At 40.5% G+C, this 14,567-nt stretch overlaps 1 protein-coding gene across 2 annotated transcripts in view; it reads left to right on the forward strand.

Annotated features, from left to right (window-relative positions):
* The window catches only part of DNAAF9 (dynein axonemal assembly factor 9), a 134,085-nt gene that overhangs the window by 35,383 nt on the left and 84,135 nt on the right, over positions 1-14,567 (forward strand). For both annotated transcript variants that reach the window (XM_054028949.1, XM_054028950.1), the window contains exons 5-9: positions 1,877-1,973; positions 4,915-5,021; positions 8,220-8,297; positions 11,721-11,819; positions 12,920-12,975. In XM_054028949.1, the coding sequence (XP_053884924.1) occupies positions 1,877-1,973; positions 4,915-5,021; positions 8,220-8,297; positions 11,721-11,819; positions 12,920-12,975 (437 nt within the window). The remainder of the gene's footprint in view (positions 1-1,876; positions 1,974-4,914; positions 5,022-8,219; positions 8,298-11,720; positions 11,820-12,919; positions 12,976-14,567) is intronic.

Genomic DNA, 14,567 nt, shown 5'->3' on the forward strand with positions numbered 1-14,567 from the left:
TAATTTGAGTAACTGACAAAGTCACTTGGGAACAGGTTTTGAACTGAAAGAGTACGCTCCGACTCCCTCATAGCTCTAAAGCAGGGTTCTCTCAACAGATTTTTTTGGTGGCCTCACAGTGTGCCCACCAGTTGTTGCTGGTGGCCACTCTGACAGTTTTTCCTAAAATACATAATTAAGTTCAGGAAAAACAAATAAATATGCACATGTACATGTCCAAATCATTGAAATTTATTCATGTAGGTTTTTTTGCAGACTGAATACTACAAATAATGTACAGTTGTCTCTATTCTTTACTGGACCCAAACAGATTAGAAACAAATAAGGTGCTTTGTATGTTCTTATCTTTTGCTTTTTTGGTTGATTGCAGTTAGTAGGTCTCTTTCTGTGAAAAGTGATATTTGTATGTTTGTTAATATCACTTTTCACAGCAGTAGACATGCTGGCTCTCTGGAAGGCAGTGTAAAGTGATATTAACAAACCTACAAATATCGCTTTTCACAACAGACTTACTCAGCTCTGGCAAGCCAGGGGACATATTAAGCCCTGGATGGGAAGGTGGGTAGGGAGGCAGCAGAGGCCAGGGCAATGGATGGGGGGCTGGGGAGGCAGCAAGGGCCAGGGGCGATGGGGGATGGAGATGGAGGGGTAGGGGAGGCGGTGGGGGGTGAGCCCAGGGCCAGCACCTGTCACTGCACGGCTGGGCCCGAAGCCCAGTGGCCTGAGCCCAGGCCCAGTGCCCACCGCCATACAGCTGGGGGACGGAGTGTGCGGACGAAACCCGGGGCTAGAGGACACAGCAGATGCCGGGGCAGTGGAATGTGAGCCCAGAGCTGGCACTTACTGCCGCGTGGCGTGAGACCGGAGCCTGATCCCTATGGCTGGAGTCCCAAACCTGCGACCATGGGATGGAGCCTCCCGCCATGCAGCCAAAGCTCTGGGCCCAGAGCCTGCCACCCCAGGTCTGAAGCTTGAGTCCCACTCCTCCCGGGAAGGTGGGGAACTCTCACTGGCTGCCTGCTCCTCTGGCATTTGTGGCTCCAGAGGGGGGCAGGGCCCAATCCGTGCTGGCAGATCCGGGAAGGGGCCACTGCTTTGTGCTTCCCCCTTACCCCCAATCACCACCCAGGAGATTTGAGAAACACTGCCCTAAAGTGTTAGAAATAGGAAGTCTGTCTTAATCCCCCAACCATGCTACTATATGCGTATATAGTAGAGGGGTCAGGAAGACAAGATTGTCTAGTGGCCAGAGCAGGGGAGTAGTGTTAAGAATTCTAGGTGTCATTCCCAATTCTGCCACTCACTTGCTGTGTGACTTGGGGCAAATCATTTCACCTCCCTGTTCCACTTCCATCATATGTAAAATGGTGATAACCGTTTTTCTCTCTGTAATCTTCTGTAGTAAATAACTAGTCAAGAGTCTCTTGAGATTCTCCAAGAAAAGAATACCTTGCACTTAGAGCTCTTTCATTATTGTGTGCACGTTTCCATGCAAAAATGCCTGTTGGTCTTAACTTTCCATAGTGTAGTAGGTGGGGGGCAGAGAGGCTTTCTTGAAAATTGAGAGTGAAGTATTCATGCTTTCTCCTGCATAGCCTTGTAAAAACATGTTCACTTTTGTGCTTCAGTTTTGCAAACCGTTCCCTTTGGCCTTCATATGTTCATACTACGATGGCTAAAATCCCCAGAGCATACTGGTGAAATAAATAGCTTTCGAGAGCCTTTGTTACTGTATGGAATAGTGTAATATACGATCAGCATTGGTTGTGCAAAATGGCAGTTGTCACCTTTTATTGAAAATGTATTTTAACTGTACAGATCTCCAGCCAGAAAATGTTAGGTTTAATAAAACTAATTTTTACATTATTCCTGTCAGTATGAAGATGAAGAAGCTGCAGAGGAGTTTAAAATTGCCAGCTTTGTAGACATGGTTCGAGATTGTAGTCGAATCGGCATTCCTTACAGCTCCCAAGGTGGGTTAATACTGTATTACTTCAAATAATTCACCAAAACAATGATCATTTGTTTGTCCGAATAGAAGTATGATGTTGTAACAATAAGTTAAAATACCTCTGGGCGCTCCTTTTTATTGTAAGTGAGCCTGATAATTTATCCATCTCATTTTAATGTATTACTTTATATCAGGATTTGGATTTCTTAGAATCTGAAACTTAAATTACTGAGATTTTTATTTTCTCTTCAGAGAAAATAGTGTGTGCGCACTCTGCATAGTGAATGCTCATAGCCTGAGGCAAAGGAATAATTTGCATGCCGGGAAAAGTATTTGGCTAAGTACAGAAGTTCTCTGTTCTGATGGGGGCTTCAGATAAATACACTTTTGTATGAGGAAAGAATAAACTTTTTTTTTTATTCAAGCTTCCTGTTTTAGAACAGAAGAAATTGGACAGCATGATTTCCTGTGTGATCTGTTGCCAGACTTGCAAGCTGAACATTTTAATTTTATATTGCTCCATAAATGTGTTCAGGAATGGAAACCACATACAGTATGTGGTGCAAAAATACTGCAGCGCACTTGCTCTGTGATGGTTGACTTTTAAAAAGAGAGCAATATACTGTTGCAGAGAAATCTTTGAGCTATGCATTTACCATAAGTCTGGCTTTCTGTTGATGGCTGGTAACCACTGTTGATTGTTATGGTTGCATGCCATATTCACCTCTGACTCTCCTTTATTTTAGTGCTCATAACTCATTTCTTTTGTATGAACACTTTTCTTGCTTGGTCTTGACAAAAGGTGAAATTTATTTGCAAATTTGTGCCAAGTCAGTTCAGGCAGTTTTGTGTTACGTGAATGTAGACAATGTATCTCTCCTATAATGTATTTTCTGATAAGAAAATTTGCACTCATAACTGAAATAGCAGAAGCTAGTAACTTTTAAACTTTTTTCTTAAATCATCCATCCTTAGAAGTGGAAGATGCAGTAGTTTTCAAGTCATAAATATATGAAGAACCATTGTCCTAGTCTGAGTTAAGGATGCACTTTTTCTTGTAGAGTTGCTAAATCCTGCTGGGCGGTGGTCACTCTCCAGTTCAAGCAGTTTATAAGCTCCGCTGATCAACTTATGCACTCATCAAGCTCAATAGCTTTAATTTTTTTTTACTTATAAAAACATAGGGAATTTAGATGGGGGAAAAATTTGCCTAAAGCGACATTTAGCATAAGTGACTGCTTGAGAGGAAGTTCAGAAAGTTAAGCTTTACTTCCTCTGTGGTATTTTGGGCATTTTATGATACAATGTGTCACTTAGAGCAGGGGTTCTCAACTTTTTTTCTTTTTGAGTCTCTCCTCCCTCCCACCCCCCAATATGCTATAAAAACTCTATGCCCCACCAGTACCCAACAACTGTTTTCTACATACAAAAGCCAGGGCCGGCGTTGTGGGGGTAGCAACCAGGGCAAGTGCCTGGAGCCCCACGCCACAGGGTGCCCTGCAAAGCTAAGTTGCTCAGGCTTCGGCTTCAGCCCCACGTGGCAGGGTTCAAGGCCCTGGGCTTCATCCCTGCACAGCGGCGCTTTGGCTTTCTGCCGTGGTCCCCAGAGAGCCTAACATTGGTTCTGCTTGGCAGACCCCCTGAAATCTGCTCACGGCCCACCGGGGCCCCTGGCCCCCTGGTTGAGAACCGCTGACTTATATTTCTGGTTTCCTTTGCTTATTTACCCATTGCTTCATAGGCCTAAATTTCTACAAAAACATTTCAGTGTGAGTAGTCCTGTTAAGATGAATGAGTGTAAAGTTAGCCATCCGCTGAAGTGTTTTGTGGGACTTGGACCTCAGTCTTTATCATAAATTGTAAAAGACATACAGCATGGTCTAACCAGTGTTGTGGGAAAAACATTTAACATTCTGGAAAGTCTGTAATACTGAATATTGTTTCTCAACTTTACCAGGTTAACTTTTTCATGCAATTTATTTTTAGTCCACCTTCCCTCCAACCCCCCAAAAAGTATATTGGACAATTTTCCACAAGTAGAATACTGCTGTACATAAACTACATTTTGCTTCTTTCTTACTTACTTAAATATACAGTCTATATTGTAGATCTTGCAGCTAGTTCTGTATTCTTCCTTTTGTATTGAAGATCAATAGGTTGTTTTCTTTGGCTTTCAGTTGAACTCTGCTTTTTTGTAACAAGCACAGTGAAATATTTAAACTAGAGTAAAAGCTGTGTTATCTGGTCCTGTACCAACTGGAAAGCTCTATAAACCAGCATTTCTAATCTTCATAGAAAGTCCAATTTATAGTCCGGTTGGTGCAGGACCGGCAGGCTCCCTACCTGGCTCCGTGTGGCTCCCCAGAAGCAGCGACATGTCCCTGCTGCTCCTAGGCGGAGGAACGGCCACGAGGGATTTAGCGTGTGCGAAGGGTTGCGGGGCTGGGGGTTGGGATGCGGGAGGGGTTGCAGGTTGCAGGCTCTGGAAGGGAGTTTGGGTGCATGAGGGGGCTCGGGGCAGGGGCTTGGAGTGTGGAGGGAGCTTGGGGTGCTGGATCCGGGGGGCACTCACCTCTGGCAGCTCCCCACAAGCGGCGACCTGTCCTGGCTGCTCCTAGGTGGAGGCGCAGCAGGCATCTCTGTGAGCTGCCTCTGCCTACAGGCGCTGCCCCTGCAGATCCCATTGGCCGCGGTTCCTAGCCAATGGGAGCTGCGGAGCCCAGACTCTCTCTCTCTTAGTTAACTGGCATTTTTCACTTACTGGCACCCTCCATTCCTCCAACATGCCCGATAAAAAAAGCTTTTATGGTATGTGTATGTATATGTATATATAAAGGAATATTTCAAGTCATTTGTTAGACCCTCAGAACAACTTTCTCACATTGTAGAAAGGTGAGATATATTAAACTGATGCTTTTATTGTAGTCATTTAACATTTTTTGTGAAATATTTGATTCCTGTAGGTCATCTACAGATATTTGATATGTTCATTGTAGAAAAGTGGCCAGTAGTGCAGGCCTTTGCACTGGAGGGGATCGGTGGCGATGGCTTCTTTACCATGAAATACGAGGTATGTATTAAGCAAGTACTTCAATTTATTATCGTCAAGGCTAAGATTTTGTCACAGATATTTTTAGTAAAAGTCAGACACCGGTCACGGGCAAAAAAGTAAAATTCACGGAAGTTGTGATCTGTCCATGACTTTTACTAAAAATATCCCTGACAAAATGGGGATCTGTGGGTCCCTACACCCCAGAAGCGGGCAGCTGCACAGGGGCTAGGAACCGCCTGCAGCAGCTAAGGGCTGCGGGGTATCCCTACTGCCTGCAGCTCTGGGGGTCCTCCACAGCCGCCTGCGGGGGCCAGGATCTGTGGGTTACCCCTGCTGCCTGCAGCTGCAGGGGCTTGCGGCAGCTGAGAGCTGTGGGGTTCCCCCGCCACCGGTGGGGCCCAGGAGCTGCGGGGGAGTTTCTTCGGCAGCGCCTTGGAGTTCCGGGGCCAACTGTGGTGGCGGAGGTACCCTGCAGCTCCCTGCCCCCGCAGGCGGCGGGGGACCCTGCAGCTCCCAACCACCGCAGGCTGACGTCACGAAGGTCACTGGAAGTCACGGATTCCGCGACTTCCGTGATTAAATCGTAACCTTAGTTATCGTTACCTAAACATAGAATTCTCTCCTCCAGTCTCTTCGTCTCAAACAAAATTATCCAGGTATGAAGTGAGCAGTATTCAGGTGTGGACTAGTGACATGTTTGCGGTCTATTACCTTATGAACTAAGTGTACTAGAAACTGGTGCTTTTTTCCACTGGAGAGCTATGAATCTCCCTTTCTAGTGGTGTAGACCATTTGTTTTGAGCCCTGCTAGGTGGTAAGATTATAGATCTGAAAATAATAAAACATTTTAGATCATTGTTAAGGTACTTATGGCCCATCATCTAAGGAAAGAGGGAGTGACCGTAACTTCTTATTTGGCTGATTAGTTGTTTTCAGCTGATCTGACTGTGGCAGGTTCTCTCTCCTAAGTCAGGTTTTTGTGAGGCAGCATGGCTCACTGGATCAGGCACCAGACTGGTAGCCTGTGTGCTTCAGTTTCCCTCATTGTAAAATGGAGATATAAGTTACCTACTTTGTCTACAGAGGAGAGCGCTATATAAGTACTATTTAAAAAAAAAGTGTGTTTACTTCATTTCACCTTCCTGGAACACTGCATTGTTATGCAGACATCTCTGGTTCTCTGCTGTCCCAGTTCTATCAATTTACTGTCTAAATATTCCTGCCTCATCTCTAGGCATGGGTGTGCTTCATCTAGGCTCCTCTATGGAGACCCACTTGCTACACATAGCTTTTGTGTTTTTCTGTCTTCTTGATTAATTACTACTTTTAGTGATGTTACTCATCTGTCTTTTGGCAGCTTAAATAACCTCCACTCTCTTGTTCAAGTAAAACTTTGGCCCATCTGTGCTACAGATCTGCCTTTCTTTTCCTCAACTGTGTTCATGTACTTCACTGCTTTGACTCGTCTTCTGAAATCCTCATCCAGGCTTTTATTTCCTCATATCATCTTGTGCTGTGAACTTGTCAGATCTCAGAAGGTGGGACCACGGTCTGAATAGATAGGTGCTCTAATGGAGGTTTGTCTAGAGCAGTGATACTCGGGCTCCTGAGCTTCAAGTGGCTCTCCAGTGTGTTTCCTGTGGCTTTTTGCAGTAGATATTAACACACCGTGATTTAATTATTAACCAATGAATTCACATGACTGTAGCTCTTTTGGGTAATGTTGATGGCTCATGAACCACTGAGGTCTGAGTATCACTGGACTAGATGATGATAATGATCCTTTTTGGTCTTAAAATCTAGGGGTGAGACCTTGGCTCCATTGATGTCAATGGGAGTTTTGCGACTGACTTCATTGGGACTAGGATTTTACCCTATGAATCTATGAGAAACCTCTAAGGGTATGTCTACACTGCAGTACAAATCTTCCAGCTGTCCTGGGTCAGCTGATTTGGGCATGTGGGGCTTGTGCTATGGGGCTATAAATTTGCAGTGTAGACGTTTGGGCTTGGGCTGAAACCTGGGCTCTGGGACCCCAAAGATACTTCAAGGTATTAAGTGCTGCATAAGCAAAGTTGTTGCCTATTCCTTTTCTGTATTTTGTTTGAGTTTTAGGTCTTCAAATTAGTGGTATATTGATGCTTTTAACACATTAATGCAGCCACACATCCCCCATTCTCTTCAGTTCAGTTCAAAATTATCCTCATTGGAATATTTAAAAACATTTTTTATACTTAAAGTAGTTATTCTGTTCTTTTTTTCAAAAGCAACTAAGACTTTTAATCAATATTTCACAAAATATTTAAAGATAAATAATCACCCCTTAATATTTTGTGATGATCCAATGGTGGCGCATGTTCATAGTACTATTATGCACAGAACTCCGTTAATGCACTTAGCTGTAAATGACGAATGAATGGAAACCATGTCTTAGAAGGCAATCTGTTGCCAGATTCAGTGAAGAGCAATTGAAATGACTGTATAAAGCAGTCATATAAAACTTTCGGTGTTGCATTTTTGAAAACTCTTTGAAATATTTCAATCTAGAAAGCATTTAAAATGTCAGTGTCTCTTTGAATATTTTTGAATGATTATAGCTCCATATGTACGTTTACCTATGGATGAAAACGTTTTAATTAGTGTTGGTGCCAGTTAACTTGTAACTTGCTTTAGCTTGGTACTGTCTGCCTTTCTGACCATTCACTCATAACAAGGAGTTGCCTTTCTGCAGTTCTAGCCATTTGGAACTGCTTTCTTGTATTGCTCTACCATATTGACTCTCAATCTTTTTAAAAATCTTAACTGCACATTTGTCTTTTTTCCCTTGGCTATACTTGTTAATATCTCTCTTCTCTGCTCTTAATTAACTCTATTATATTTAACTCTGAAAAGCCTTTTAGGATATAGTTTGTATGAAAAAAGCACATAAGACCTAAATATCAATTACATACTATCACTTAATGTGAAGGATATGAATTTTATAGGTTGGGTTATCCAGAGTTTTTAAATCTTATCCAGTCTTGAATTTGAAATGCTTATGCCATTGGTTGAGTGTTTAAGATTCGTACAAACTGTTGTAGCAGGCTGAAGGCCAGACTTGCAAAACTGCTCTGCACCCAGCAGCTAAGTGCTTGAGTGCCGCATAAATCTGTGCATGTCACACTACTTACCGTATTTTCACAGTAAAAAGATACATGTATTAAAAATGTTTTACAGTTAATGGATGTCAGCATGGATCTGTGGAAAACATACAGCAAAATGGATCCTGTTTCCCTGGAGGACTTGCTTTTTGAGGTAATGCAGCTGAAATGTTTTGAACTAACTCATGACAAGTCTTAGACGAAAAGTGTCAGTTTACGTTAGTGTCTAACAAAAAACTGGTTTGACTACATCAGCCAAAGTGTGGGCTCCCTATGCTGTGAGGGTGCTGCAGTTTTCTCTTTGGAAGTTTGTGTAACTTCTGTGGAATTAAAGACACTGTGTTCTTTACCTTATTAAGTCTATAGAGAGAATCGCCACAATTGCATGAGTTGGCTGTATTCTTTGCAGGTCACAGCACTATATGTTCGACACCAGTCCTTCAGTGCATGTTAAAAGAATAGTGCGTGGCAGCAGAAGCATTGTGTTACAAAAGCATAATTTTCTTATCATAAACCTAATTGGTCCATATTGCTTGATAGCTACTGAATAGTTTAAAAACAGATCAATAGTGGCCACAGGCAATTTTTACAGTACCTTTTTTTGCATTTCCCTGTGAACTTGTTTTCTAATGAGGTAGTCTGATTTTAAATGCCTAAACCAATTTGAAGTTGGAGGAATATATGCTTCTAGAATAGCAGTGCCTTTGGTAGTTAAAGTTTAGTTGACATAAACATCAATTTGCGAGACTTAGTATTGCCTCTGCTAAATCCAATTTGAGATGGATTATAAAATAGATATATAAAGAGCACTAAAAGAGGAAAAGATTAGACAGAACTCTCTCTCTCTCTCTGTCTCCACACACACACACTGTCTAATCTCCTGTTTTAGTGCTGTTTATCTGAAACTGAAATCGGTCTGACTCTCAGGCAGTTGATACCTTTTTTTGTTGCTGGTCTTGATGGATATCGCTACAATCATAAATGTGGACAAGATATTCAGGATTAATTGTAGCTAATGTTGTGTTTTATATTTACTTTTGTGCATTTTTAGAAATTGGTGTGCTGTTAAAAATTACCATATTGTCAGTTTAATTCTGTAATGCATAGAACAGAAACAACAAGCATAGAGACATTAGTGGCTTCCTTATGTTGCTCAGACATCCTCCTCTACGATGAAGAAGCCTGAGCGCTTGTAGGGTTGAGAGTGTACAATAATTCTTGCATACTCTGTTCTAGTCGTCTTGGTTTATTGTTGCTCTTGACCCCAGAGTGTGAGGTATTAGCTCAGATTTTGTTTTGTCATGTGGATACCTGTCATTTAAAGGTTGTGTGGTTTGCTGGTTTGATGCTTGCAGTAGCACTTTGGGAATCCAGAGATCAGGGCTCCTTTGTGCTAGTCCGTGTAAAAACACGAGAGAGATGGTCCCTGGCCCAAAGTGCTTAAAATCTCATTAACTAAGTGGTTGGACTGAGACAATCTCACTTCACATGCCATCAGATGCCAGTATGCTTTCATTATCACTCTCCTGGAGTCCATTTGAACCAGTGACCTAGAGATGAATCTATTATCAGTCTCTTAAGTTGTTCAGTAGTTAACTTCCATAATGGTGGTTGAAATGAGATGGTGTCATCCTTAGTTTGAATAGGAGTCTGTCTTGAAACACATGATCAGCTAGCTCGTAAATCCCAAAGAAATAAACAGGATGTTAACACTTTTAATTGTGTATTTATCAAATCTTTCTTACATACTGTAAGATGCTTTATTTCAGTCTTTAGAAGTGATGCATTTAAAATACATTTTGGAACAGACGCACAATTTTCAAAGATTTATATCTAAGGTGCCCAGTTTCAAGCAGTTCAGTTTCTCTCCCCTTCTCTTCCCTCTTCCCCTCCCCCCCATTTCAAAGGTTTGCTGTGAGGCTGCCAATTCTTGTTGTGGTGATTCTTCTTCTTCTTTTTTTTTTTAATATGAAAGATGCATGGTGGGATTTTCAGAAGTGCTTGGACTTGGCCTGACTCTGCTTCCATTGAAGTCAATGGTGAAAATCCAGCTGACTTCAGTGGGAGCAGAGTTTGGTCCACATGGTGAGTTTTTGGAAATTCCTGCTCTTGTTTCTTTTAACTCTAATAAAACTTTGACTCAAGTCTGACAACTCTGCTTGGTATTAAAACAGTGAATTATGACGTATAGCATGGGGCATATCATCTTGTCCTGAATAAACTAATGAAAGTACTTCTCAACTATGCTATTTTAGAAAGCTAAAAGAACCTATGTGAAAAGCTTTTCACCTTGCTCATTCTTGCTGAACAGAGGTTTTCTTGCGGCTTATGGCTTCAAAGTAGAGAATTAATGAATATCCGTCTGTAGTCCTAAATAAACAATTTTGTTTAGACATTAAATGTCCACATTAAAGTGTGTGTAAGACGGTAAATGTTACTGCTCTATCTAATTTGTATGGTTTACTATTGTTAGCACTGCATTAATGAAGCCGTAAGTGAATAGGCTGTATTGTCTTGTGCATAGCCTGTTGCTAAATTTATAATGTGGACATAAAAATATAATTTTGACGCATACCATTTTAAAAAAGAGCACACAGTCTAAACCCTCTCACTTCAGTAATCCTTCCTTTCCCCCCCATATCTTCTAGGTTCATGCTTAGGAAAACTATGGAAGCCATTCCACATAATACATACTGTGCAATAATTGTAGATCCCACACTAAACTTTGTTATAATTCTGATACACTATGTATCCATCCCAAATATCTACTTCATCAGAATGATATAATTTTGTTTTTCTCTATTCTTTTTCTGACGTTTTAATTTCATTCTTAACTCTCATTACCTTAACTTGTAAAAAGTCCTGTTCATTTGTATGCTGATTCATTTCCGTTCTGTACCTCACATCTAGCATACTTGGTATACATACTTGCTGTCTCCAGCCATGTTGTTTAGGGATAGAGGGGTGAAAACACATGGGGCAGACTTTATCTTGAATAATTAGAATAATTTCCAGATATAAGAACAGATTCTTCGCTGATGCATCCAAAGCAGTCGGTATTCACCCACGAAAGCTCATGCTCCTATGTGTCTGTTAGTCTATTAGATGTCACAGGATTCTTAGCTGCTTTTACAGATCCAGACTAACACGGCTACCTCTTTGATACTTGACAGTTATAAGAAGTCACTTTTCCCTCCTCTCTATCCATAGTTACTGTCTTTGTTTGATGTTAAAAGTACAAATCCGTATTGGAGCAATGTAGATTCCCTGTTTTTAAAATGTATTAGGCAGTACTTCATTTTTGATCCTGTTCATATTTACACATTTGTCTCTTCAGTTTTTGAGTGAGTATCTCTTCAAATAGCTTTTACCCAGCAATCTGAAAACTCAGTTTGACATTCTCAAAATAAACGGCTTAATTTTTAGACTGAAATTACTTATTGGACAGAATATTTTTTTTCAATGAAAGTTGAAATGTAACATAGTTGATTTCATCATTTAACATCTGTGATTTACTGCCCTGCTGACATGCTACTAGCCGAACAGAACAACACGTATTGCTTTTTTCCCTTTTCAGGATTTAATGACTTTCGAGCACCAATGGACCAGCTTTTTTGCTAATTTTGACACTGAAATTCCTTTCATCCTCGAGCTGTCAGAATCTCAAGCGGGGGAGGTATGTTTACTTAATTAAACCCTTTGAAATGCAAATACAAGGAGGAATTCATGTGGCACCTTAGAGACTAACTAAGGTGCCACAAGGACTCCTCCTTGTTTTTGCTGATATAGACTAACAGGGCTACCACTCTGAAACCTGAAATGTAAATGTCACTAATGCTGATTCATTATTACCGCCTTGTCATTATATTTGATAGGGTTTGTTTTCTTCCCTTCCCCCCTTTCTTTTTCATCTTTATGGTTATAAGCAAACTTGCCTATTGCGGTGTGTAAGCTTATGAATATTCTTCTTTCCTAAATTGTACAGTTCAGGCTGTGTTTCCTTTTTGTTTAACATGACAGTACAGTATAATATAAATGTTGCATCTGTGTACCAGGGCAATTTAACTTTTCAGCTAAACTCAAAGTTGAGTTTTGCACTGATAGTGGACCTTATTTATATGGCATGTCTGTCTAATAGATTCAAATTTATGTATGAATTTCATTTCAGTTTGGTGATAGGAATTCATATAAAGCAACAAACAAGAAAAACCAAGACTGCAAATTTCAGACCTGTTTTTAACATAATCCATGATATGACTCAGATGGGAAATGTGGAGGTGCTACTATGCATTCCACCACTGTGACCTGTTACTGGTTCCAGTTGAGTTAATAATCGTAATTATGTAATCAAGATATGAGACTTTTTTTTTAAATGATGTATAATGTAGTTCATTTTTTAGTGCTTGTCTTCACCATGGGTGTTACAGTGGCCCAGCTCTGGTGCTGTAGCTATGCCACTATACTGCCATAGTATAGATAATTCCTGTAGCAACGGAATGGGTTTTTTCATCGTTGTAGGTAATGCACCTTCCCAAGCAGTGATAACTAGATCTACGGAAGCACTATTCTGTCAACCTAATTGTGTTTAATTGAGGGTTAGGTCGTCATAGTTACGGTGCTCAGGGCGTGAGTTTTTCAGACCCTTGAGCAAGGTAGCTATGTTGATCTGTAAGCCAGGCCTTAGTGATAGCATTAGCATCTCTCATTTAAACCTGGCAGTCGTTCTGTGTTTCTTTTTACTGTTGGAGTAACAAAGTTGCTTTTTTCTTTTTGTAGCCGTTCAGAAGTTACTTCAGTCATGGAATGATTTCAAGCCATATAACAGACAACAGGTAATGTCATTTATCTTATTCCTGTGAAGATGTCATGTGTATCAATCAGTGCACTATATTTATATAATGTTACTTTATATCTGATGCATTGAGACCTATTGTAATGTCATTTGGGACCATGAATACATCTTAATATGAGCTAAGATCAAGTGTCAGTAGTCTCTTGGTCTATCCAAGGCCGTGATCAAGTGTCTTGATGTTTTTGGTCTTTTGGCCTCGAGATGAAAACCTTGCCTTTGTTTCTGGGACCTTGAAGTGAAAAAATTCTCTATGTCCTATTTAGGATTGATATGGAGTTATCTTTAGGTATAAAATATATTTTTAGTAATACCACTTATGTATAGCCTCTTCTCCTGAAGGATCTCCCAACTCTTTGTAAATTGTTACCCATGTGACTGTATTGTGTACAGAACAAGCATTCAGGCTTCTAATTACCCACTTGGCCTATTCTATGTTATTCAGGATTTTATACTTGATTCATTACCATGCTATCTGAGCAGTGTGTGCACCGAATGGTCAAGTTAGAACATTTGGCCCCATATTTTCATAATAGTATTAAAAAAAAAAAAAGTTGCTGAGTGACACATTGGGTTTTGTAAATGATTAACAGGCAAAATGCTTAAAAGCAAGGAATTAAATAGGTAAGAAAAACCCAAATCCTACACTAGCCACATAAGAATAATTTAAGGATAAAATAATGTTTGTTTCATCCCAGCACGAAAGCATTAATTCTGTCACAGCAATTTCTCTATATAACACTTAAGGAAAAGAAATATTATGGAAGTTGAAACTTACAAATGTGCAATTTAATGACACATACTGAACCTTAGTTTAAATGTAAAATCTAGATACATGGCTAATAATACTTTGTGGTTGTGGCTGGTGTCCCAGGGGAGCCAACTGAGGTCACTCAATTAGGGTGAACTGCAAAGAATAAGGCAGACAATCCCCAAAGCTGGTGGATATTCCAATACTTAGATTTACCAAGCCAGCACAAAACACCCTCTATAATACCTCACTGGTTACCCAGAAACCAACAACACAGTTCCCTTAAAGTAACCCAACCTCAGGCTTCCACCCAGATCCCCAAGTCAAATATGATGAAGATTGTTGAAAATATTGTTCATCATATAAAAAAGTTCTACCAATCCAAAAGGATTGGACATGTTACCTCCCGGTTAATGAATATTTCAGATCTTACCCAAATACTTACAGCCAGTTCTTATTAACTAAACTAAAATTTATTAAAAAAGAAGAGTGTGTGTGTATTGGTTAAAAGATCAGTATACATACAGACATGAGTACAATTCTTGAGATTCAGATTCATAGCAGAGATGGTAGTTGCAAAGAGTTGTTTCAGAAATAGTTCATAGGTTATAGTCCAATGTTTATATTCAGGGTGGTCCAGTCAAGACTGGGATCTCAGTCCTTATGACTTAGGCTTCTCCTGCATGAAGCCTCAAGCAGATCTGAGATAAAAAGGATTGGGACCCAAGGGTCTTTTATACCGTTTTCTAGCAGCCACTTGACCATACAGTCCTGGGTGAACAATAGTCTTTTGATGTAACCTTCTATTTCCCAGACCTTACCGG

Source organism: Malaclemys terrapin, chromosome 5 (assembly GCF_027887155.1).
Source record: "Malaclemys terrapin pileata isolate rMalTer1 chromosome 5, rMalTer1.hap1, whole genome shotgun sequence".
NCBI classification, from domain to species: Eukaryota; Metazoa; Chordata; order Testudines; family Emydidae; genus Malaclemys; species Malaclemys terrapin.